The sequence below is a fragment of the Lontra canadensis genome, unplaced genomic scaffold (assembly GCF_010015895.1).
Source record: "Lontra canadensis isolate GAN:19392208 unplaced genomic scaffold, GSC_riverotter_1.0 scaffold4, whole genome shotgun sequence".
NCBI lineage: Eukaryota > Metazoa > Chordata > Mammalia > Carnivora > Mustelidae > Lontra > Lontra canadensis.
Window position 1 is genome coordinate 4,720,757 of NW_022630998.1, and position 26,205 is coordinate 4,746,961.

At 44.0% G+C, this 26,205-nt stretch overlaps 1 protein-coding gene across 1 annotated transcript in view; it reads left to right on the top strand.

Annotated features, from left to right (window-relative positions):
* The first annotated feature begins 368 nt into the window (after positions 1-368).
* Positions 369-26,205, top strand: part of REEP5 (receptor accessory protein 5) — a 31,855-nt gene continuing 6,018 nt past the window's right edge. Inside the window, exons 1-3 of the mRNA XM_032844838.1 lie at positions 369-572; positions 1,263-1,356; positions 19,003-19,141. Of these exons, the coding sequence (XP_032700729.1) occupies positions 455-572; positions 1,263-1,356; positions 19,003-19,141 (351 nt within the window). The 5' untranslated portion in view covers positions 369-454. The remainder of the gene's footprint in view (positions 573-1,262; positions 1,357-19,002; positions 19,142-26,205) is intronic.

Below are 26,205 nucleotides of genomic sequence, written 5' to 3' on the forward strand. Positions count from 1 at the left end.
ACAGCGGTACAGATCCGTTCAAACCAGTCTCACTCTGCGGCGGGTGGGAGCAATAGGGGCGCCGGCCTCGCCCTTACCACCTGCTTCTGCACTAGTGCGATTTGCGCCAGGCGCTCACAGGAGTCATCGCTCATCTCTACCTTCGGCGGAATTAGGCCGCTAGACGCGGGGTACCGTCCCCCCGCCGGGAGCCGCTGCAGCTGCGGCCCCCCTCTGCCGCGGGGGAAGCGCAGGACCGGCCCGGGCCGGGTGTGGCGCCCGCGGCGCGGCGGGGCGGGGCGGGGCGGGGAGGGGGGGCCGCGCTGGGAGGGGGACGCGTCAACAAGCGCGGGACCCGCCCGCCTCCCGCCTCCTGCCTCCCGCCCCTCCCGTCTCCCGCCCCCGCCCCAGTCACCCGGCTCTGCGGCCACCCCGCACTTGGAGCAGCCCGGGCGGCGGCGCGAAGGCTTTCGCCATGTCTGCGGCCATGAGACAGAGGTTCGACCGGTTTCTGCAGGAGAAGAACTGCATGACCGACCTTTTGGCCAAGCTCGAGGCCAAGACCGGCGTGAACCGGAGATACATCGCGCTCGGTGGGTGCGCGGTCGCCGCGGGTGGCGGGGCCCGGGGAGCAGCCGCGGCACCAGCTGCTGGGGAAGCGAGCGGGAAGGGGGTTCGGAGGAGAGGGTGTGTGTGACAGATGGGGGCGAGGGCATCTTCGGGACCGATCTGGCCGTCCCGGCAGGCCGGGGGGCCGGAGACCCAGCTGGGGCGCCCGGACCGGGGCGGGGGCGGGGGGCGGATGGCCGGTGTTCGGGACGCGGGGAGGGCCGGCGCTGACGTGTCTGTCCCCGCGGCCGAGTCCCAGGGGCCGCGCGCGGGCTTGGCGCCGAGTGGTGGGGGCGTCCTGCGGGCGGACGCGCGGGCATGGTCCCGCCGGGCTCTCGGCGGAGCTCAGCGCGGATCCGGGTGTCCCCCGGGACGCGAGGGGTCGCGGGCGGGCGGCGGAGTCGGGGCCTCTCCAGATCCTCTGTGGATCGCGGTTCCCTAGGCGGGTGAGCTGCACGGCGGGGGACCCCTGCGGGAGGGGGCAGTGGGAACGGCACGAAGGTAGGGGCTGTCCCCAGGCGGACTGCGAAGCCGGGGAAAGGCCCGGGCCCAGCCTTACGGCCGTTTGTTTTTCTCGATCGCCCGCACTAGGCCGAGCCTCGCGGTGTGGGCGGGGGCTGTCCGGCTTAACGCCTCCTGTGCCAGGGGACCCATTTCTCTCCTCGTGTCTCCAGGTGTCATCGGGCTGGTGGCTTTGTACCTGGTGTTCGGTTATGGAGCCTCTCTCCTCTGCAACTTGATAGGATTTGGCTACCCAGCCTACGTCTCGTAAGTCGCTCCCCCTGCAACCCTCCCTACCTCCCCTTCCCTCCCCATCCCCCAACCAGGGCTGTCCTAGTTAGTACACATCCCCATTTTCCTGCGAGAGCGGTCAGTGCACAGAAGGTAGAAGGTGCTTCAGGTCACACATTTTAGAGCCTTAACTTGATGCCCGATCTCCTGATGACTAGCTGAAATGCTTATTTCATCGGATTATGCTGGCTGGGCGGGTCCCTTGTAATACACGCGCGCGGATGGAAAGTGCTACAGCGAAGTCGTCCTGCCTTTACTGCTAGGGAGATCTCAGCTGGGTACAGAGAGCTGATCCCTTCTCCTTAATAATTATTTTAATGTGTATTTCACTTTATACTTACATGTCTGAGAGTAAAACCCCATCAAATGAGACTTTCCCTAATTCAGAATTACCGTTAATTCAGAACCTGGGGAGAATTTTGCCTTCTTGATTTTGAAAAGACTAGCCACTTACTAAAGGCAAATGGAGAACACTTGCCCTAGTATATAAACAAAAACCACCTTTTTTTTTAAAATTTATTTATTTGAGAGAGAGAAAGGTAGAGATAGCACCAGAAAGCGCTAGTGGGGAGGAGAGGGGGAAGAAGGCTCCCTACAGGAAGCCCAATGGACTAGGGGCTCCATCCAAGGACGGGGATCATGACCTGAGCCCAAGGCAGATGCTGAACTGACTGAGCCACCTGGCGCCCCCCAAAAAGAACCTTGTAAGATGCTTCCCTAAGGGGACACCGGGAAGGCTCAGGTCATGATCCCAGGATGTTGGGATGGAGTCCCGGATCAGGCTCCTTGCTCAGCGAGGAGCCTGCTTCTCCCTCTACTTGCCTCTACTTCTGCCTGCTGCTCCCCCTGCTTGTGCTCTCTCTGACAAATAAAATCTTCAAAAAAAAAAAAAAAAAAAGAGATGCATCCCTAATATAGCTCCTTGGTTATATAAAGGACTCATTTATGTAATTAAACTTAAAAATTAATCTTAGCAGATTAGGATCTGAATTTTTTCCTATTTGAGGTTTTCACTCTACAGTATTTATTTTGAAAATATTCTACAATTTCATGTTTTCATTCATTCAAATCAGAATTTTTGCCACATATAAATTGTTTTAGTCTGTAGCTCTACCCAAGAAAGCTGATGGGTCTTACTTTCATTGAATTGGTCTCTGCAAATTTTTTCACTCATAAAGGAGGAAGAACTTTTCAGCTGGGAGGCTGACACACAGATAACCCGTGTATTACATCCTATGTCTATTACAGAACAAGCTAGAATTTAGTATTTGGCTAGAAAGGCGGAAACATGTAGACGTGAGTTGTGATTTGAGCAGTTAAATTGAAGTTACTGTATTCTCCTGGTGCAGAATCACTTGGACTCACTCCATAAAGTCTGACGATGTTAGGCTCCTACTTGCTTATGAGTTTGGAGTTCTTGTCTTCATGTTGAGAAAAGCATTTACCCTTTTCCAGCATTACTTGTTTAAGTACCATCCAGGTTACATGTGTATACCAAAGAAGGGCAAACCAGGAAAACTGGTATGGCTTTCAGGTCACTGCAAAAGGGGCAGGAAGAATGGTTTTTCATAAAATGTAATCGACTGATAATATGGTATGTATGGAAAGTTTGGAGGCAACACAAATTCAAAGTGGCTTGGGTGATGTGTCTGTGTTCTCAGACAAAATAACATAAAAGTACATTCCTTTACTTTTCTTCTGATTGTGTAGTCAGCTTGCAAGAGTTCCTTTAATAAAAGTTTAGGAAAAAATGTTTGAAGCATGATTCAGGTTCATGGTGTAGAGGTTGTTGATCCCATTTTGAACAAATCCGGGGTAGCACTTGAGTAACTGCCTTGCTGCTTGAGTAATTTTGAACCAAAAGGAATATGGATATTTGGAAATATTGAGCAGCATAAAATCCTTTTCCATGTCAGTACCGTTTGGCACAGAACCCTGTGAGAAACATAACCTTCTCTGTTAGTGTGATGAGGTCATTGGTGTGGGCTTTCATAAAGTAAAAGTCTATTCCTAGGTGGGGTATGTAGATCCAGGTGTGGGCGGAAGCTGATGTGACTACAGGCAGAACTCCGGTATGTTTCTCCTTGACCTGAAGTGGATTAATTCTAGCAGGAATCTCTTTTTTAGTCCAATTTTAAAGCAAGTCAATTTCAGGGTTTTTTTTTTTTTCTTTTTAATCACTTTTTTGTAGTCATTCATTCATTCTCTGCATAGTCAACTGAATAGAATTGGCTCTTTTTACTTCCAGGAAGCTAAATGCTCCTGTCTATTGCTCAGAATTCTGTGAAATGATAGAGACGTTCATATTTCTAAGTGTGTCAGGTACATGGGTTTTACCCGTTTTAGAATTATTCCATTCACCAAGTATATATACTTTCTTTTCTAGTTGAATATTCTGAGGCAAAGGGACATTTGTAGTATGCCATACTAGGAGCTGGAAAAGTGCTAACAATCTTATAAAGGGAATTTAATGATTGCAGCAAAAATTCAGGAAATGATGAGTATCTCTAGAGTGGTATTTATTCACAGGATGCTTCCTTTTGATAGGCCCAACTCTTTCACCTTTAAATTAAAGAGAACATTCTATGATCATACAGGAATTAAGTGAAGGTTGCTCTCTGTGGTATTTGGACTTCTCCCTAAAACAATGGTTCTCAGCCTTGGATGCCCATCGGAGTTACTTGAAGGAACTTTCAGAAATCCTAACGCTTGGGCCCTACCTCCAGAGATTCTAGTGTAACTGGTACGGGGTGCAGCCTGGGATTGGGGGGGTCCTAGGCTCTTTGATCTTTTACAGCCTATAAAGGAGTCCAGTGTCAACCCATGTTTTGAGCCCCCGATGTGGAGCGGAAGCAGGAACCAGTGCTTGTTACACTCGATGGGCTGCAAGGGAGGGGAAAATGGCCTGCTGACCCTGGGACCCTACCTGACCTCTGCTGTGTCAAGGTGACATGGGATTGTGAGCACGGTATAAAGCAAACAGACCCCCAGTGAGTAACGTTGAGGCAGTCAGCGTTAGACATTCGTCTGATCAAGTTTGTTCATTGCTTAACCGGTGTCATTGTGTGATTGTCAGAAAATCGTTGAAAATGGTATTGTTAGTGGCACCTGAGTCCGTTTTACTTAAAATGTGACCCGTGATCCCCTTCTTTTTAATTGTTCTCTTGCGTCTTATAATTCTCCCTGTGCTCCCCAGCCAGAGTTATTCTAGAGAGTGCGGGTTTCTCTGTTTAGCAAGAATCGAATCCAGCCACACTCCAGGCCCAGTGGTAGCAGCCCAGTAGCTACTCTTGGGACTGGGTGGACATGCTCTCCGTTCTCTGTGAGGGCACAGTCTGCCAAGGTAGGCCGCGGTGAGTAGTTCCATGCTGACCGAGGGTGGGAGGTAAGCAGTGAAGAAAATGGACAGGAAGCTGGAGTAGGGAATAGCAGGAAAAACCTCCCCCCCTCCACACACATATTTCTCTGAGAGTCTGTTTGACTTAGGGCTTGAGAACGTGCAAGGTGAGGCAAGAGCAGAGCCTGGTGGAGGTGCCACAGGTGCCAGGAACTGGGCGTTGGAATCTTGGAGAGAGGTGAGGGAGCCCAAGAGCGGTGGCCAGGGCCCATGGCCAGAGGGTCAGGGCGCATTGATTCCAGGTGGTTGAAGGGAGTTTGCAGGTTTTCTGATTGTCTTGGGTGGGTTTTAAATAGAAATAGGGAGTGACGTGATATGATGTATATCTTAAGGTCATTGTGGCTGCAGTGACCCTGGAAGGGAGTGGCCATCCTGCCCAACTCTTGCCAGTCTCAGCCTTTCTCAGCATCTGCTCTGGTTCCTGCTGGTTCCTCTCCTTTTCGTCCGTCTCGGGGAGGCCCACACCACATAATGGTCAGCACGGGGCTTAGAGGCTGCAGGGCACAGAAGTCAAGTTTGGAAAAGCTCCCATGGCTTCCTGGCTTGTCTTAGGACTCACTCCTGGGAAAACTGTGGGTGGGACCCCAGCGTACCTGGCTTCGGGTCAGGGGTGGGGTGTTGGAACCCAGATGGCTGGAGGCCTGGCCTCCACTCATGGAGGGGCAGTTAGGGCCTTAAGAGGCCCCTGTTCCTACTGGTTACTCTTGTTTTCTGGTACACCATTTCCCTTCGGGAGTACGGCCTTAGATCTTCTCTTCTATGATTCCAGACTTTGGCTACCATGCACAGGCAACTTGAAATCGAATTCCAGCGTTCTCATTGTCAAGAGCTGTTGACATAATTGGTGTCATCTCTTGACTTCTTCGCTCTGTTCCTGGGAGCAGAAGGCAGGCCACTGCTCTGTGTGAGCCTCTGTTACTGAAGTAGACCTACTCCCATGCCACCCCATTGTTTTGCCGAGGTGTAATTCTAGCCTTTGTAAAGTGTCCAGTTCAGTGTTTGGTATGTTCGTAAAGTTGTGCGTGTGTCACCACTATCTAATTCCAACACATTTCCATCACCTCCTAAAAGAAACTGGATCCATTAGCAGTCACTCCCTATTTGTCCTATGCGCCAGTCTCTAGAAATCACTTACTACTTTCTGTCTCTATGGATTGGCCTATTCTGGACATTTCGTAACATTGGGATCCTCTAACATGGGGCCTTTTTTTCCTGGTGCAGCCCTGCTTCCAGGGGCATTGCACAAATCAGAGTCTTTCCAAGAGACGCCCCTGGAGCTCGTGCTTTGTGTGCCCTCCTCTACTGAGTCCATTGCCAGAGACCTGAGGCAGCCCCCACCGGGGTCCTCGAGTGGGTGCCAGTCTTGGCCCTGCTTCTTTGGTCAAATGGAAGTATGAGGGCAAGTCTGATGACTTTATTTTCTAATTTTATTTTTGCCCCACAGGGAAAGAAAAGGAGGAGAGTTTGCTTTTTATCCCATTAGTGACTTTTTAAAAAATTCTACAAAAATGTCTATTAGTTTTTCTTTTTATTTCAAAAATTTCATAAAGATTAGGCTACCACCTTCCTGGGACTGTCAGAGCTGGGCCATAGAGATCAAGCATGTAATCTAATTCCTTTAGTTTTCAAATGGTCCAGGCACAGAGAGGTAGAGTGTGTGTCCCAAGGTCACCCAGAGAGGCCAGACGTGGTCTGGAACTCTCAGTTACTATACAGGAACGTGACGGTGCAGTTAGGCATATTTTAGTACCAGGCTCTAAAAGATTAACTGGGAGTCCAGCGTTTTGGTGACTAGATTCAGTCTAAAGTTTCGCAGCACTTTTGCAATCTCATGCCCACTCGAGTGATGTGTCATTTTATCTTCGGGTCCTTCCTTGCCAACCCATTTTAAACTGTGCCACTGAGACAGAGGAGGTTATTGCTTTTAGCAGTTCGCATGGCTGAATACTTATGTGGCCCTGCAATTAATAGACACTTACATACCCTAGTTCATTACTTTACAAATGTGGCTCATGTAATCCTCATGGCACCCCGATGACATAAGCACTGTGATTGCTCCCATTTTACAGATGAGGAAACAGAGGAAGGAGTAACTTGATTGGGATGGGAAAATGTATTTAAACCCAGGGAGCCTGGCTTCCTTGTTTGGTAGAGCATAAGACTCTTCACCTTGGGGGTTATGAGTTCAAGCCCGACACTGGTATTAGAGCTTACTTTTAAAACAAATAAATAGGGACACCTGGGTGGCTCGGTCAGGTCCTGGGATCAAGCCCCATCCTGGGCTCCCTGCTCAGCATGGAGTCTGCATTTTTCTCTCCCTCTTCTCCTCCCTCTGTGATCTCTCTCTTTCTCTCTCTCACTCTCTCAAATAAATAAAAATTAAAATAAAATAAATAAATCAACCAACCAAACAACACAGGGGCTCTGGTTCCAAAATCCATGTTTCTAACTGGACCGCTACACTTCTCTCCGTGTGGCTCTTGGGCTGTCTTGGACACACGCCATACCCAGGCAGAGATGAAGGGTGAGCTGTTGATGTGAACTTTTTCGTTTCTCGATCTGACCCTGTCAATACATCGTCTTCATGCGGTGTATTTTTTTCTCTCAAGTAGGTCACTGCCCTCCCAAATCATATACCTGTACACAACACACACACACAGGCATTTGCGGTGTTTTGCGAACGTGAGTTAGAATGTATTACTAACAGGTTCTGTCGCTCGTTATGTAGCGTTGATTTACAAGAGCACCAGCATGACCAGCTGTTTGCAGGGACTTGCTGTTTCCCCAGTGCAAGCCCTTCCCAGGAGGGCACCCGGAACTAGATTTCCTGGGGCAATGCAGCCTTGCCTTCAGTTTTGTAGCAGGGGGCAAAGAATCTCAAGGAGAGGGTGTTTGGGGATGATGCCTGTGAGGTCAGATCGGAGAGGGGACAGTGAGGGGGAAAATTGGGAAGAGACACTGTCAGGTGACTACAAGAGCTGTACAACAACTATCCCCAAGTAAAAATGCCAGCATTTTCTTAGTTAATGATTCACAGCAAAGTGCAGGAACCTAGGTTACAAATGACTGGAATCTCTTCATTTAAGATCTGCAGTGGCAGACTCCTAAATGGAGGTTTGGGACTGAAAGGAGACTTTGGAGAACGTGGCCCTGGTGTGACCGGCATTTAAGCACCACTTTGTTTTGGAAAAGCCGGTCATTTGAAGCAGTCTTCCCAAATGGGGCTGGAGGGGTGGATTTGTGGTTCTCAGACTCATTAGGAAGGGGCGTGTTTGTTTGTGCTTGCCCACGTGTGTGTGTTTGTGTGTTTCCAGAACTTGTAATTAGGTTTTTTTATCCTTTTTTTAATGGATGAGAATTTGGAAGTCGATACATTTTCTACTAAGCTGCTTGTGTTCCTGTTAAACTAGCTTTTCCAAAGTCTGCCCCTGGGAGCCTTGGGCTGGCCTGCTTAGGCACCCAGGGGCACACAGCTCACACTGACATCTCTGGGTGGTGGGCAGTGTGTGCAGTGTTCTGGGCGACTCTGCGGTTAGGTTAGGAAGGGGCATCCTGTAAATTTTGCCTCGAGCATCATGAAATCTTAGACATTTAACCATTTTACTTCTGTCGCCTTTTTATTGCGTGCATTTTCACTTAGTATCACTGCTAATGTTGCTCAACTATTTTAAGATGGAGTTGTAGAGAAAACTAGAAAAAGTGATAAAATGTCCTTGTAACAGCATGTCACTATTTTTGTAGGTAATTAGAGCCGGCATTTGGGTTAGCTTCTTCTCCCCTCGACCTTGCCTGTGCCATAGAGAAAAGAGAGTCTTAAGGAGCAAGTAAGACGAAAGATTTAAATGACTTACTCATGATCTACTTTTTGGGCTCTAAAGCAGTTGTGGGGAGAGATCCCATTCTTAATTCTCTGTTCTAGAATGTTCCCTATGAATTTTAGTGATTTTTTTTTTCTTTCACAGGAAAGCCCTGGAGATGTAGTTTATCTGTCCTTCTGCCCCATCTTGGGGTTCTTCTCTTCTTCAGGACTGACTTTAAATGAGTACTCCTCATCTCCTACAGTATTTCCAACAACTAGAGATACATAGGGGACATTTTAAGGTGTCTTGTGGATGTTGACAGCATTACCAATGAATTAGTTTTGAGAAAAAATGAGTTAATACAAAAGTTGAGAAACAGTTTCAAAGATTGTAATTCAGTGGCTTTTTGTAGCAGCTGAAGTAGGAGTGGGGGCCTGTAGAGACCTTTTCTGATGTTTGTCTGTCGCTCGCACACTCTTCTGGTTCCTGCGAGCAGAGCTTATAAGGCCGGTCTCAGTCACACAGCCACTATATATAGCCTGCAGCTTCTGGTAATCGGACCAGGTGATCTGGGGAAGGGATCACTTACGTGTCAGAGGTAACTCCAGGCTGCCATGTGCCTATCTTGATGTGGCCTTCTCCTGTCTGAGAAACGTCGGTTTAGATTGTTCTTGTCCAGGTTGGGAGGGTACTTGAGCTGATGTTCAACTTGATCATTCTGTATCTAACACGGATACTGTATTTACACAACCATCAGTTTTATAGACAGACATTGTTCTGGTGGAATCCTCCTCTGCTGTGTTACTGCTTCAGGCATACATTTTTTTTTAAACTATCAAAGAGTTTAAGGCATTCAGTTTTGATTTATAAGCTGTTACGGGTACCTGGGTGACTCCGTTGGTTAGGCACGTGACTCTTGATCTCAGCTCAGGTATTAATCTCAGGATCATGGGTTTGAGCCCCGTGTTGGGCTCCACTCTGGGTGTGAAGCCTCTTAAAAAAATCTTTTTTTTTCAGCTAGTTTAGGTCCCAGAGATCAAGCTGCTGGGGTGAGTGCCGCCTTTTATAGATTTGGGAACTATTGGACCTGGATCATGGGTCTGTTGGGGCAAAGCCAGGTGTAGGTGGAGGGCACCTGAATTCTCTGGCCTGCACACTTCAACATTCCTCATGTTTTATATTTGACTGTGACTGAATTTTCCATTTTGCATTAAAAAACCAAATGGTGGACAGTTGGTTAAAAAAAAAAAGATCATCATAATTAAACATCAAAATGTTTGACTACAAAATGTTGGCTTTTGTTTTAATATTTGGTCTCCATTAGAGATGTTTTATAGACTCATCTTAAAATGTATTTGCCTGTGAATTTAGCTTACGTATTTCACCAAGTCAGGCATTTTATATAGGAGAACAGCATATTAAAGAGTAAAGGAGCATGGTATTTTTTTCACTGTTCTTGTATAGTCACCTTAGGAGATACACTATCTATCTTTCTAAGTGTTTTCTGTGTATTTAGGAGGCATATCCAGCTAGTTATCTCCTATCTTTTTTCCTTTCTTTTCTTCTTCTTTTTTTTGAATGGGTAGAAGGGTTGGGCACAATATAAATGGTAAGTAAGCAAATGGCTTTTACTGTGCAGGATCCTCTCTCTTGCTTCGAGAGGACAGCTGCTCTGCGGTGGAAAACAAGGGTGGAAAACACAACTCTGCGTGCCCATAGCTTCTTACCTTCTTTTTTTCCATGAAGAAGAAAAATTTTTTCTTTATCAGCATGGAAACAAACTAGTGTTTATGTCTTAAAATATGTCATTTTTCCCCCCTTCTAATTTGATGCACTGTATGAGTCAAATAAGATTCATGATGGCATTCTCCTAAACCTGTAAAGGTTTAGTAAAGTATAGGAGAACCATTTTGGGCTCCCAGGAGTCCCTACGTCTTGCTCTTCGATACATATGGCGGAAGTAGTCCTGCGTGTAGTGGATGCTGGGGGTGGTCATGCTATGTGTCTGCTCTGTCAGAGAAAGCATTGTAAACATTATGGTCTGTAGTCTTGAGATTCAAGCTTCAAACAGTCTGCCTTGAATTCTGGAATATTTGCTATTAAATAAGATTTACCACATTCAAAATAAAGCAAATGGATTCCCGGCAGATTTCTTTCTGTTCTTTACCAACAGAGTGTCTCAAAGCTGTTTATTGTTACAGGGTTTTTTATTAATTGTTTTTTTTTTTTTTCCTTGATTCACTGTCTGGTCATAGAATTGACTCATTAAAATTAAAATTCTGTGGGTGGATATAGCCGGTTTTAGTAGTAAAGCCAGTGCTTTGAAGAAATGTATTACTTAATTTTATGTTATTTGCCTAATTTGAATTACAGCGACCAAGTTCTGCACGAACCACAAACACTATAGGTGGTTGGCACCTGGCTTTCTTTGGTGTGAGTCATCAGAAGCGTATGTGTGTATGGATCTGCTAGTTCCTAGCTCTCTTAACCCTTGGGCAGATAGCTTAACTTTGATAAAACCCAATTTTCTTATATGTAATAGGGGTGGATAGTGTACGTCAACCACTTAGCACAGAATCTATCATTCAGTACGTGCTTAATTAAGGGTGGTTACTTTTATTAACCTACAGAGAAGAAAACTGACTTGGTCATAGTTGTGATTATCTCTAGGTCATTGCACTTTTGAATGATTCAGGGAAAACCTCCTTAGTGTTTCTTTGATTAATTTCTTCCACTTAGCTTTTTTTGGTTCCTTGTCTTATTTTTTCTTATACCTATATTAGCAGCTTAAGACATTATTATTCCAAGAGCTTTAGAGGACAGTAGAATTTTGTTCTTCCAGGTCATGAGGATGTGGTTCTAATGGTTCTCTTCTGTTATGGTGTGGTATGTACATGTTCCTGAGCACTGGGTATAATTTTAACAATTTGTAAATACTAAATCCCATTTTTTTTAACTTTGTTTTGTTTCTATTAAGATTTCCAGTTTCCCATAACTCTGCCTCCACAGCCCTCCTTCATAGGACCCTTCCTGAAGCACACATGTGCTCCTTAATTAGGAGTGGAACTGTTTTTGACTGTGGACTTTTGGTCCTTGAGAACCACTATTTTGGCCCAAGGGCTTCCTTACAGTGTCAGAAGAAGCAATGTCAGTGCTCAGTATATGCTCGTCTCTGAAGGCGTCTGGCACGGATTTGCTGTGGTGGGTTACTACACGGGCAGGGAATACCCTGGGTTCTCTGAGGAATGACTCGGTTTGTGAGGGAGAGAATACCAGTAGCTCAAGACCATCTCTGCACAACCTTCGTTTTCTCTCCACATGCTGTCCTTCAGCCACGTTCACTCCTGCCCTTGCTTTTAGAAAACAGCAATAAAGGTATAAACAAACAGATGGGCCCCGTGGGTGGAGGCAGCCAGTACTGTCCCTGGAGTCCAGTGGTCTGGCCAGTGAGTTCTATGCTTATCCATACCCATCCAGTACTAAAGAATTTAGGCCCGAAAAATGTTCTCAGCAGTGTCCGGATTTGTTCCCATTGACCTGCAAATGGGATTTGGGGATTTCAGCTCTTTACTCTCTGTAGCATTTGGGATTTGGAGAAAGAGGTATAATTAAAATCCACGGTAATTCTCTAATCTCCTCTTAGCTTTAGTAACAATGCTGTTAACCCTCTACCAGCTGTACTTAGCCAGAAGGACTGGAGTGTTCTTATCACTCGCTTTTTCGTTTAGTCTTTTGCCTCCCTATAATGATAATAAATTATTATCACATTGTAAGTACTTCTCTGTTAAGGTAATATTTAACGAAAGCTTGCTCTATTCAGGGCCTTGATTCTAAGTGCTTTACATGTATTAATTTAATCTGCATGACAACATGATAAAGTTTATCATTCCTGCTTGAGAAATGAGGACACTAAGGCCCAGAATAACTTGCTCAAGGTCATGTGCCTAGTAAGTGGTAGAACCAGATTACAAGGTGAAAGCCGAGGGTGGTGAAATGATGCAAAGCCAGATGAGCATTGGGAAGAAAGGAAGGAAAAAGCCTGGCTGTTCCACAGTAATTAATAATTTTTTTGATAGTTGCTCTGTTTAAATAGAAAATTAGAATGAGTCCATTCCATGTGATGGGCTGTTGGACTCTCCTTTCTCTTTCTGTGTTTACGTGTGTATTGAAAGCCTTTTAATGCTCTGAAACACAGCAGTGTGTGTCCGATCATTGTTCGAGAAGTTTGTTTGTAAGAGACCCAGGAGCTGTTTCCTTAGGAGAGACATTAAATGAGTATGCCTGATGTTCACTTCAGTGTTTAACAAAGCCCTAGAGAGACTTAGTCTCATAGGAGGAAGTAGTTGTAGAAAGTCTGGTGTTCATTTTGTTTTCCCCATGTGGAAATCTTTTTCCTTCCTCTAGTTATAAAAAATAGTACAGGATCATTACAAAAAGACCTCAGAATGAAATTCTGCAATCCTAATTCCCAGGATTAACTTCACCCAATTTCAAGTATTTTTTTTTTTTTTAAGATTTATTTATTTATTTATTTGACAGAGAGAGATCACAAGTAGGCAGAGAGGCAGGCAGAGAGAGAGAGGAAGGGAAGCAGGCTCCCCGCTGAGCAGAGAGTCTGATGCGGGGCTCGATCCCAGGACCCTGAGACCATGACCTGAGCCGAAGGCAGAGGCTTAACCCAGTGAGCCACCCAGGCGCCCCCCCAATTTCAAGTATTTCTGGATACCATTCTTGATCTGTAAACACACACAGATATATATCTGCCTTTCTTTTTTTTTTTTTTTTTCCAAACACAAAGTTAGTAATCTACATTCAGCCCGGTATCTTGTACATCTTTCTCTGTTAATATCCTTTTTAAAGGCTTCAGAGTATTTCATTGTGTGGATATAACAACATGTATTTATGTAGTTTCATAAGGACACAAGGACAGTTTCATGCTGTCCTTAAAAACTGTGTAGACACATGCTTCTATAATCTTTTCTTTTTATAGATTTATTTATTTATTTGACAGAGAGAGAGAGGTGCAAGCAGGGGGAGAAGGAGAAGCAGGCTCCCCACTGAGCAGGGAGCCTGATGTGGGACTCGATCCCAGGACTTCAGGATCATGATTTGAGCTCAAGACAGACACTCAACTGACTGAGTCACCCTGGCACCCCTATAATATTTTATTTTCAGTTGAAATTCACTTGAACTTCATATTTTGGTCTATAAAATATAGAATAGGAGCAGTTTATCTGTAAGACAGCTACCAACTCAACATTCAACAGTTTCTGATTCTGCTCTGTGAATTTTTAGAACTGCAAGCCACTCCCATAGGTGGTATTGATGGTCACCTTCAGCACCCTAGCTGTGTCTCTGCTGCTTACCCAGGCCTCATTTCATTTTTGCCACCTGCTCCAAGTAGGCCACACCCTGCTCCTGGAACAGGGTAGTGGTGGATGAGAGAGAGAACAGAAAGTCCACGGCACTGAGCGCAAGTGGCCGGGCATTGGATCAGTAGTAAGAAAATGGCAGTAAAAGTCCACATAGAGCAATCTAAGACCAGACTGTCTGTCCTTTGTGAATGTGTCCCCGCAGGAGTCATTCTGAAACCAGGTTCAGTGTCCATGGTGCAGCTAATATACCTCACTGTGGGCAAGGGAAATTAGAGAGTATCTGAGCCAGTGACCCATGGCAGTGGGGGCAGTGGTTGGAATTGCTGCCAGCTTCTTTTGAGATAGTTCCAGAGCTCCTCTAGGGTTTAGCTAGGGATTGAAAGCCCTGGGGGAGGTTAGTATTCTAGCCAAACAAATATAGTACTTCTAGATTGGTTCTTGAAATTTTAGCAAGAGTTTTGGTTAGGAGATGCTTCTATTTTGAATTCCTTTACATATTTGAGAATGTTCAGGTGAGCATTCTAGATCGTCTTAGAGTGACTCATCCTAATTGTAGCAGAGACATGATCCAGTCTGCCTTTCCTGTCCAACTTTTCTCCTCTTTTGGCCTCCCATTCATTGCCCGAAAGGGGTAGCCTACTCTTCCGCTACAGCCGATTGGATCCAAGTCCATCACTTGGATTTTCTTTCCTAGAAAGGACAGGGAGGTGGTGCCGAGACTGAACTTTGAACTGCCTGTTCTGAAACTTGGCTCAGCCTTAGGAACCACTCCACAACTGTCTTCAAGTTTATACCTGTGCCCTACCTACCAGCACCTGAACACTAGGTCTGAAAAGGACCTAGGCCTGTATGTGTTTGATTAGTTCTCCAGGTGGAGGTGGATCATCATCTAAGTTTGAGACACAGTGGACTGGGGCACCAACTCAGAATACTGTCCTGTTCGCTTCTAACTGCCCTCCCTGCCCCTCTCACCTCTGCCTGGCTTCTGCCCAGGTAAGCAAGATGGACAGTGGAATGGTTCTCCAAGGATCTGGACCTTGAGACTGATGTTTCCTTCTGTTTGTCTTCTGTGACCCAGTCTACCTTTTCCGAGCCTTGGTTTTCTTCAGCGGAAGACTAGATCATTGTGGTCCCTTCCAAAAGGAAGACTATGAACTCTTTTTGTATGTATATTAATGCAGCAAATATGATTAAGTAACTACTTGGTACCAGACATTTTGCTAAGTGTTATACAGCCTGGTGGTGAGTTGTTCTATCTAGGAAAATAGCCTGGAATAGTGTGAAATAGGCACAAGCTTTGTCGGAGTTAATTTCAGGTATAAATCCAATCTCTGCTACTTGTTTTTCCTTCCTTCCTTCCTTCCTTCCTTCCTTCCTTCCTTCCTTCCTTCCTTTTCAGGTAAGCTGTCCACCCAGCATGGGTCTTGAACTCATGACTTGGAGATCAAGAGTTGCTGGCTCTCCCTGAGCCACCCAGGCACCCCAATCTCTGCTACTTTGTAGCTTCGAGCCCTGCACATGTTATTTTTCTTCCCTGAGCCTCAGTCTTTCCCTCAAAAGTGAAAGTAACAATACCTATTTCATAGGGGGAACCTGGGTGGCTCAGTCAGTTAAGCAACTGCCTTAGGCTCAGGTCATGATCTTGGAGTCCCAGAATCAAGCCTGCATCGGGCTCCCTGCTTGGTGGGGAGTCTGGTTCTCCCTCTGACACACTTCCCTCTCATGCTTGCTCTCTCCCTCTCTCTCAAATAAATAAAGTCTTTTTAAAAAATACTTATTTCATAGGGCTCTTATAAAGTTAAATAGTTATTGGTAAAATTTAACCAAGGATGTGAAAAACCTGTATTCTGAAAACTATGAGGCATTGATGAAGAGGACACAAATGGAAAGACATACCATGCTCATGGATTGGAAGAACTAATATTGTTAAAATGTCCATACTACTCAAAGCAGTCTACAGATTCGGTATAATCCCTATCAGAACACCAATAGCACTTTTTATAGGACTAGAACAAATAACCCTAACATTTGTATGGAGTCACAAAAGACCCTGAGCTGCAGGTATCACAGTCTCAGATTCAAGGTCTGTTACAAAGCTGTAGTAGAACAATATGGTGCTGCTGCAAAGACGAACACATAGATCAACGAACAGCATAGAAAGCCCAGAAATAAACTCATGCTTATATGGTCAATTCATCTATGACAAAGGAGGCAAGAATATGAAGTGAGGAAAGGATGGTCTTATAGATAAATGATGTTGGGGAAAAACATTATTAGGCTCTTACCTCTCCCAGTCTTTAGCTGTGCCATGTTGACCAAAATGGAAATGACTTAAAGGCATAGAGCCCTGCTTAAGATTTCTTGGGTCCCCGTGCTGCCTGAGAAGCTGCTACACTGAATTGAAATGTGATAGTGTGTATATGAGGCAGGAGAGTGCATTGCTGAGGAATCAATCACCTGAGTCCACTCACCTGGACAAGGAAGTCTGTAAGTAAATAGCATTCAGGAAATGGCAGTTGTTTTGTTTTGTTTTGTTTTAAAGATTTTATTTATTTATTTGAGGCAGAGACAGAGCACTAACAGGGAGAGCTGCAGATGGGAGAAGCAGATTCCCTGCTGAGCAGGGAGCCTGATGTGGGGCTCAATCCCAGGACCCCGGGATCGGGACCTGAGCTGAAGGCAGACACTGAACTGAGCTACCCAGGAACCCTTAAGCTGAAGAGGTTTTTAATAGAAGTTCTCATATGATTGAAGCATTTAATTATTGTTTCAATTTAAAATAGCACAAGGTTCATTTCTAAAAATGTCTACATGTCATAACATCATCAGTTAGTCACAACAAGAAAGAAGGAACAAGAAATTGTCTATAGGTGTGGAACCCGAGACTCAAAAAGATGAAGCTCCCCAGTCTAGTTAGTTCTCTCCCCAGAGAAGAGCTTAAAACTGCCATTTCCTGGTGGTGCCTGGGTGGCTCAGTGGGTTAAGCATCTGCCTTCAGCTTGGGTAATGATCTCATGGTTCTGGGGTCAAGCCCCAAAGCATTTATAGATTGGGCTCCCTGCTTAGCCTGGAGTCTGTTTCTCCCTCTCCTTCTCCCTCTGCCTTTCCTCCCACTCATGCATACTCTCTCTTTCTCAAATACATAAATAAATAAAATCTTAAAAAAAAAATCTTTAGCTTAATAAGTCTCTGTGGTCCTGTCTTCTTTCATCCGCCTTGGTTTTCCACAGAGTCCTGGTCAGCCTGTGTGTTCAGTTTCGAGCTCTTTTCTTCCTACTTTCCAGTGTTACTATGTAGTGTTCCAAGTGTATTAACAAGGAAGCTTTTGAATCCATAGTGTCCTTAAGTTAGAGGACTAACCTTTTTTTTTTTTTTTTTTATTCCTTGAAGCACTGAACTTGAACTGTTTGGGTGGCTTTTCTGTTTGAATCTGTGGATCTTGACTAACCTCTTAAAAATAATGACACAGAATGGAATTGAAAATACCAGAATGTTTCCATGGAATGTTTATTTCAGTTTATGTGTATGTGTGGATATGTTTGTTGACTGGATCATGTTTGGTTACTTAGTCATGGATTGCTTTTGTTCCTCAGACCGGGACCAGAAGTGGTTATACCTCCGCATCCCCTCTGCCCAGGTGTGATGTATAAGAAAAAAATCTTTATCAAAATAATAACTTGGGGCGCCTGGGTGGCTCAGTAGGTTGAAGCCTCTGCCTTCAGCTCCGGTCATGATCTCAGGGTCCTGGGATCGAGCCCCACATGGGGCTCTCTGCTCAGCGGAGAGCCCGCTTCCCCCTCTCTCTCTGCCTTCCTCTCTGCCTACTTGTGATCTCTCTGTCAAATAAATAAATAAATAAATCTTTTAAAAAATAATAATAATAATAACTTAAAAGATCCACTTAAATAGAAATGGGGAGGAAAATGACCTTACATGTCAAGGGGATACTGTTGTTAGTTCTTGGGCTAATGTGCTTGCCTATGCCTGTCTATGGCCCTCGATTACATTTGCCAGCTTCTGTCCTAGGAAAGCTAAAACACGGACATAGTCCACATGTTACAAGCTATTATTTTATAAGCAGCTTTCTTAAATTCATTTTGTGATTCTTTTGTGTAAACTGAAACACTCTTGACTTTCAGAGCGGCCATCACTTCTCCCTCTCTCTCCCTCATGCCATTGGCGCTCATCTCAGTCAGCTGTACCTTTCTCCCTTTAGTTGTTTTCTTAAAACAGTCATGCACACAAACAAACATAATACCCACAGCTGCCTCTCACTAGTTCAGAGGCTTTCTTAGTGAATAACTCAGCGTGATTAAAAGTTATTAAAAGCACATAAGAACTAAGTTACCATGAAAGAATTCTCTCTCTCTCTCTTTTGTTTACAATTTTATTTATTTAAGTAATCTCTGTACCCAACATGGGGCCCAGACTCACAACCCCAAGATCAAGAGTCACATGCTCTGGGGCACCTGGGTGGCTCAGTGGTTTAAGCCTCTGCCTTCGGCTCAGGTCATGATCCCAGGGTCCTGGGATCGAGCCCCGAATTCGGCTCTCTGCTCAGCAGGGAGCCTGTTTCCCTTCCTCTCTCTCTGCCTGCTTGTGATCTCTCTCTGTCAAATAAATAAATAAAAATCTTTAAAAAAAAAAAAAAAAAAAGTCACATGCTCTACCGACTGAGCCAGCCAGGTGCCCCACCATGAGAGAATTCTTGATGTATCTCTGGCATCAGGACGCCACTTGGGGGTTCCCAGTCATTGGTGGTATCTCCTGGTGCCTGGGTGGAGGCACAGGCAGGGTAGAAATCTGGGGGAAAGCTAGTGTTGGTTTTTCTGGTGACTAGAAGACTGGTGATCAGCAGTTACAATGGCTTGTCTTACTGTTTCCTCACTGCTTCCTATCCTTATGTTGTGTTCTTATCTCAGTAGCATGGCACATGCATTTGCCTGAGTTCCCTACTTGGTGTTAGAGGGCTGGCTGTCAGAGTCTGCTGTTTGAAAGTGTTTCATTGAGGTCTCCCTACATGACACATGTGCTTTTTATTGCCTTTCAGAATTAAAGCCATAGAGAGTCCCAACAAAGAAGATGATACCCAGTGGCTGACCTACTGGGTAGTGTATGGTGTGTTCAGCATTGCTGAATTCTTCTCTGACCTCTTCCTGTCATGGGTCCCCTTCTACTACATGCTGAAGGTATGTTGGCTTTCCCTGAACTGCTCTTTTTCCTTCTACCTATGGATTTGCTTTGTGCCCTACCACTAAAATACACTTCCATCTCAGGACCCATACAGAGGCATAGGAACAAAGGCTTGAATGTTGAACATCTGTGGTCTGGCCTCCCCTTAGAAACAGGAAGACCTATTAGGCCCAGCTCAGTTACTTTGTATACTGTTTGGAAACAGCCAAAGCAATTGTGTATTCAAGAGGGGCTTGATAATAAAAGGTGGAAATATGGTGCCATGACCCAGGCATTGCTGATAGTTTACCAAGATCCTCTCTTCACACTGGATAGTAACACTGGTGTGCAGGAGACATTGTTTCTAGAAGAAAAAAGTTCTTCTTACTTCGGGGGAAGGTTTGGAGGAAGATGTGAAACGGGCTCTTGGAGGAAGTCATTTTAAGAACGTTGGCAGGTGCCATAGTCTGGGGTCCGCCCTGCCACACCTTGTGTTTGGTAGAGAACCAACCTCAGTCACCACCATGTGAGGAAGAGGATGAGGAAGTTGAAACTGTATCGATTCTGAGTGAGAAAGTTAACATCTTCTAATAGATAGGGTATACATTTTATTGGAAGCCTTAAATACTGTCATCCAGTCTTTTTCTTTGTCACTTTTACATTTTATCTTGCTTCTGTACCTCCAAGTTAAAAAACATTCTCCTGTACTTTTTTCTAAAACAGAGGTTTGGGCATAGAAGTCCTATTCCTATGCAGGTGCTGAGGAAAATGAGTGGAACTAAGTGGCCAGGGCGGTTCTTCCCCATCCACTCCGTTCTGCCCCCTTGAGCGGCGTGTTACAGCTTACGAGCATCTCCTCAGGCTGCCGGGGGTGCAGAGGGTGCTCCCTTGGCCTGTGGGGCTGTTGAGCGGGAAAAGAGTGATGAACTGTGGTTTCTCTGCTGCCTGGGGCTTCCTACCCACAGCTTACTGGGACCAGCATGCATTGGCATGTGGTTTTCCTCTATCCCAGTGCCTAGCAGAGCAGCTGATACTCCTAGAGGATGATGAGCTTACAGGCCAAAATATTTGACAAGATATTTGAAAAGTATAACCATTTCAAAAGAAAGACAGCATGATCAGTACAAAATCCTGTCAGTAGTAGAAATATTAGAACTGACTAACCAAGACTTCTAAGATAGATTGCTAGCAGAAGAAACATAGCAATATGAAATAGGAACCAGAAAATGCAGGAAAGAGCCAAGGGGAAATATGAGATATGAAAAAGAGTTGAAATAAACAACACACTATATGGCATAAATAACAGAATGGAACAAACTTGAAAACTGAAAGATTGAAAAAAATATATATAAATATACATATACATGTATTTCAAAGTAATCTACAGATTCAGTGCATTCCCTATAAAATACTGATAGCATTTTTCATAGAACTAGAACATGTATGAAACCACGAAAGGCCCAGAATAGCCAAGGTAGTTTTGAGAAAGAAGAACAGAGCTGGAGGTATCACAGTCCCAGATTCCAAACTATACTACAAAGGTATAGTAACCAAAACAGTAGGGCACTGGCACAACAATAGACACACAGATCAAAGGAACAGAATAGAATCCTCAGAAATAAACCCATGCTTATATGATTAATTGACTATGACAAAGGAAGCGAGAATATACAATGGAAAAAAGATAGTCTCTTCCATAAATGGTTCTGGGAAAACTGGACAGCCACATCAAAAGAATGAAACTGGACCACTTTCTTACACCATATACAAAAATAAACCCAAAAGGGGTGTGAGACCTGAAACCATAAAACTCCTTGAAAGAAAATAGAGGTAGTAATGTTTTTGACATTGAACTTAGCCACTGTTTCTAGATATGTCTCCTCAGGCAAAGGAAACAAAACCAAAAAAATAAGCTATTGGGACTATATAAAAATAAAAGCTTTTGCAGAGTAAAGGAAACCATTAACAAAACAAAAAGGCAACCTGATAAATGAGAGGAGATATTTGCAAATAACATGCCTACAAAGGGGTTAATATCCAAAATATATAAAATATATAAAGAATTCAACACCCCTAAACAAATGAGCAAACCAAAAACCCAAACAATCTGATTAGAAAATGGGCAGAAAACCTGAATAGACATTTTTCCAAAGAAGACATACAGATGGCCAACAGACACATGAAAATATGTGTCTTTTCAACATTATTAATCATCAAGTAAATGCAAATCAAAACCACAGTGAGATGTCACCTCACACCAGCCAGAATGCCTAGTATCAAAAAGATAAGAAATGACAAGTGTTGGTGAGGATGTAGAGATAAGACAACCTTTGTGTTTTGTCAGTGAGAATATAAACTGGTGCAGCCATTATGGAAAACAGTAGGAAGTTCCTCAAAATTAAAATTCTATACCATATGACCCAGTAATCCTAGTACTGGGTATTTCCCCAAAGAAAATGAAAACACTAATTCAAAAAAATATATATGCACTTCCATCTTTTTGCAGCATTATTTACAATAACCAAAGTGTGGAAGCAACATAAGTGTTGTCAATAAATGAATTGATAAAGATGTATACACACACACACACACTCTCTCTCTCTCTCTCTCTCTCTCTCTCTCGATGGAATATTACTCAGCCATTAAAAAAAAGAGAGAGAGGGGCGCCTGGGTGGCTCAGTGGGTTAAAGCCTCTGCCTTCGGCTCAGGTCATGATCCTAGGGTCCTGGGATCGAGCCCCATATCGGGCTCTCTGCTCGGCAGGGAGCCTGCTTCCTCCTCTCTCTCTCTCTCTGCCTGCCTCTCTGCCTACTTGTGATCTCTTATCTGTCAAATAAATAAATAAAATCTTTAAAAAAAAAAAAAAGAGAGAGAGAGATCGATCTTGCCATTCACAGCAACATGTTTGGACCTAGAGTGTATTATGCCAAGAGAAGTAAGTCAGAGAAAGACAGATAACATATGTGACTTCACTTATATGTAGAATTTTAAAAACAAAATAAACAAAAACCAGAAACAGCCATAAATACAGAGAACAAACTGGTGGTGTCAGAGGGGAGGAAGGTGGAGGAGCTTAAGAGGTATAAAATTCCAGTTATAAAGTAAATAAGTTACAGGGATGAAAACTGCAAGATAGGGAATATAGTCAGTAATACTGATAGCTGTGGTGACAAATGTAACTATACTTATAGTGAGCCTTGTGTATTCTGTGTAGGTGTTGGATCACTATGTTGTACACCTGTAACTAAGATAACATTGTCAACTATACTTCAGTTACACAAAAGAGACTTAAAAAAAAAAAAATGTGGGGAAAACCAGTACACCCCTACCGTTAAATGGGATGAAATGATCCATAGCTATAGAAATTTGCATAATTCATTAATTATAAAAAATTGCAGAACATTACATATAATGGTGGCACCATTTATGGTAAAACAAAAACAAAAAGCTAAATAGTTAAAATTTTTACATTTTTATTTTTCTTAAAGATTTTATTTATTTGAGAGAGAGAGTAAGCAAGAGAGCATGAGTGGGGGAGGGGGAGGGGCAGAGGGAGAGGGAGAAGCAGACCGGCCCCCTAAGCAGGGAACCTGACGGGGCTCGAACCCAGGACCCCAGGATCGTGACCTGAGCCAAAGGCAAATGCTTAAGCAACTGAGTCACCTAGGCACCTGTAATTTCTTAATTTTGAGTGATGGGACCACCAAATGCCTTGTGAGATAGGTGAAGAATTTTCCTTTCAAGACAAATTTTTTTTAAGTCTGTGGTAAAGTTTAAGATTTCAAAGACTGCTGGATTTTTTGTGTGTTTATGTTATTCAAAGACATGTAGCATTTATAGCAATATTTTTATGATGTTATTTGGATGTCACATATTTTAAACTACAAACAGTTTTGAAGTCCTTCATGAGATCCGTCTAATGGTAGTGCCATCACAGTGCAAGCCCTAAGGAAAGAAACTTGGCTTTTGCCTTGGGTCCACCTGGTTGCGGCAGTGGACAGTGTCTTGTCAGCAAAACCACTCATACTGGGAGCTGACCTCAGACTTCCAGAACGTGAGCAAGCCTGACTCCAGCCTACTCCTGGTCTCCTCTGCTAATGGAGGTCCCATGAAGTAAAGAGAGGATCCCAAATAAGACATAATCACTAAATCATTTATATTTGGTTTTGAAGTCCATTACAAAAATAGCTTTGCAGCAAAATTTCTTCCCTAATGGTAAAACAAATGTGCCTCCATTAGTAGTCATCAGTGAAAGTGAGAGAATTTACTGCACGTTCCAAATAGATAATATACTTGAGATGATTAAAAATTGATTATGCTGTCAATCAAAATGCATTCTCCCCACAGCAGTGCATATTGAGTGACTTCAGAGAACAGACTGAGAAAAAGCCTCTGAATTTCAGAGTGGGTAGGAAAATACCTCCCCCCTTTTCTTTAAATTTAGAGATTTTATTTATTTATTTGAGAGAAGGAGAGCACACAAGCATAGGAATGGGAGAAGCAGACTTCCCACTGAGCAGAGAGCCCGACATGGGGCTCGATCCCAGCACCCTGGGATCATGACCTGAGCCAAAGGCAGACGCTTACCTGACTAAGCCACCCAGGCGCCCCGAAAATATTCCCTTTTAAGGACTAGCATAGACCATATGCTGTTGCTACAATCACATGGTGATGTATGGATGAAAAAAGAGACCTAAGTAAGGACGCGATTAATATTTCTTTTTTTTTTTTTTAATTTTTCTTGCGGCTTTTGACATTGACTTAGTTCTGGCCAGTCTGGTCCCACCGTATATAAAGCAGATTCCTGCCTTAGAGATGCGGCTTCTAGGAGAAAACTGGACTTTAAAATGGTAAAATTGTTAGAACCACGGACAGAATTACCTGGTCGGCTGTAATCTGAACTTAAGGAGTTAGTCCGTTAGTGCTCATCTTGCCAAGCGTCCGTTAAAGTAGCACAGGCAGTTTGAACTGCAGTAAGAGTGGGCTTTGGTTGGCTCTCGGGAGTGGGAGCATCGCCCGGTCTGTCGGCACTTTGAGGGCAGCTTGATTAAAAAAAATAAACAAAAAATAAAAAGATGGTGGGGGAGGGGTGCCTCTGGGGCGCAAGCCAGTTATGTGTGTCTGACTCTTGATTTCAGCTCAGGTCATGATCTCAGGGTCATGGGATGGAGAGACATGACAGGCTCTGCGCTCAGCAGGGAGTCCGCTTGTCCCCCTCCCTCTGCTCCTCTTTGTCTCTCTCCAATCAGTCAATCAATCAATCAATCAATAAAATCTTTAAAAAATTAATAAAAGGATTGTCGGATCTGTGTAGTTCAGGGTACTCCTGGGCTCTAGAATAATTATGTAGATTAAGAAAAGGGAGTTAGAAAAGCTGGTGCCTGAATATCACCATGAGAGTTGAACAGTAATTAACTTAATTTTTAAATACAAGAAAGCTCTTCCATTTGAAAACTGGAAAATGCTAATGATGTAAGTAGAGAGCAGTAATTATTTTACTGTCCCAAGATAGTAGCTGAAGGCTACTGGAAAGACCTGAGCAGACCAGGGAATGCCTCATCACGTTGGAGAGGTAGAAAAATACAGACGCTTACCTCTGGTTCTTTCTGATAGTCTTGCCTTAATTCATCCAGAAAAGATGAATTGAATTAGCGTTTCTGGATTACTAAGGGGTTGGTGTCTATACGGGCAGATAATACCGCAGAGATTTCAACACCAATAAGGACTGTAGGACTTGGGAATACTATTGCTATCTTGAGTACTTTCTTTAAGGACCTTAATTTGTGACTTTCCTGAAATCCCACAGAAGAGAAAACTGACTCTTAGAGAGGTTGTTTATGACTTTACCTCAAGTCATCAAATAAAGTAAAATAAAATAGATACCAACTGATTCCTAATCCAGTGAGTCATTTCCACTTCACCTTGACCCTGATGCGCTTATAATACGGGCATCTATCTCTACATCAGTAATCCATTCCTGAAAATTAGATCTTCTGTAGGAATACCAGCCAGAAGACTATTTTACTGCACTTTTAAATGGTAAAAATTAAGATGTATAAATAAAAACTCCATACTGGCTTCCCAAATATTAGTAAAACACAGCAAAATACCCCTGTATAAGTAACAAATACTCAACACTTCTAGCTCTCCAGTTAACATAGTTGGTAAGAAATTATTGCCTCATATGCAGTGGTCCGTGGCACATCTCCTTGAATACTCCACATACTCTTTTTTTTTTTTTTTTTTAAGATTTTATTTATTTGACAGAGTTCACAGGCAGGCAGAGAGAGAGAGAGGAGGAAGCAGGCTTCCTGCTGAGCAGAGAGCCTGATGCCGGGCTCGATCCCAGGACTCTGAGATCATGACCTAAGCTGAAGGCAGAGGCTTAGCCCACTGAGCCACCCAGGCGCCCCTACTCCGCATACTCTTTAAAATGTCCACATGGAATTCTAATTCAATGTCAAGAATATAGTTTCTCCTTTTTCCTGCACATTCTTTTGTTTAAACTGTTGTATTGAGTTTGGGGTATGTATGTATTAGTGTTAAACCTATATAAGAAACCACTAGAAAACACCGTATGATGTTTGGATATTAAAAACCAGATATCTTGGGGCACCTGTGTGGCTCAGTTGGTTAAGCGTCAGATTCGGTTTGGGGTTGCGAGATTGAGCCCCTCCCTCATTGGGCTCTGCGCTCAGCAGGGAGTCCGCTGGGATTCTCTCCCTCAGCCTCTGCATCTCCCCCATGCATGCATGCACACACACTCTCTCTCTCAGATAAATAAAGCTTTTTAAAAAGTAAATAAACAAATAAAAACCAGACGTCTTCCAGAGGGAAATGTTAGACAGGGTCTGCCTCTAATTAACCTGGCTTTAAGCAGAGGCAATGGAAGCAACAGGTGGTGAGAGATGCAGTCACTCCGCTCCGGTCTGCGTTTCGGGTTAATACAAATGTGGGGTTAAGAAAATAAAGGTTTTGGGCGCCTGGGTGACTCAGTGGGTTGAAGCCTCTGCCTTCGGCTCTGATCATGATCCCAGGGTCCTGGGATCAAGCCCCGCATCAGGCTCTCTGCTCAGCGGGG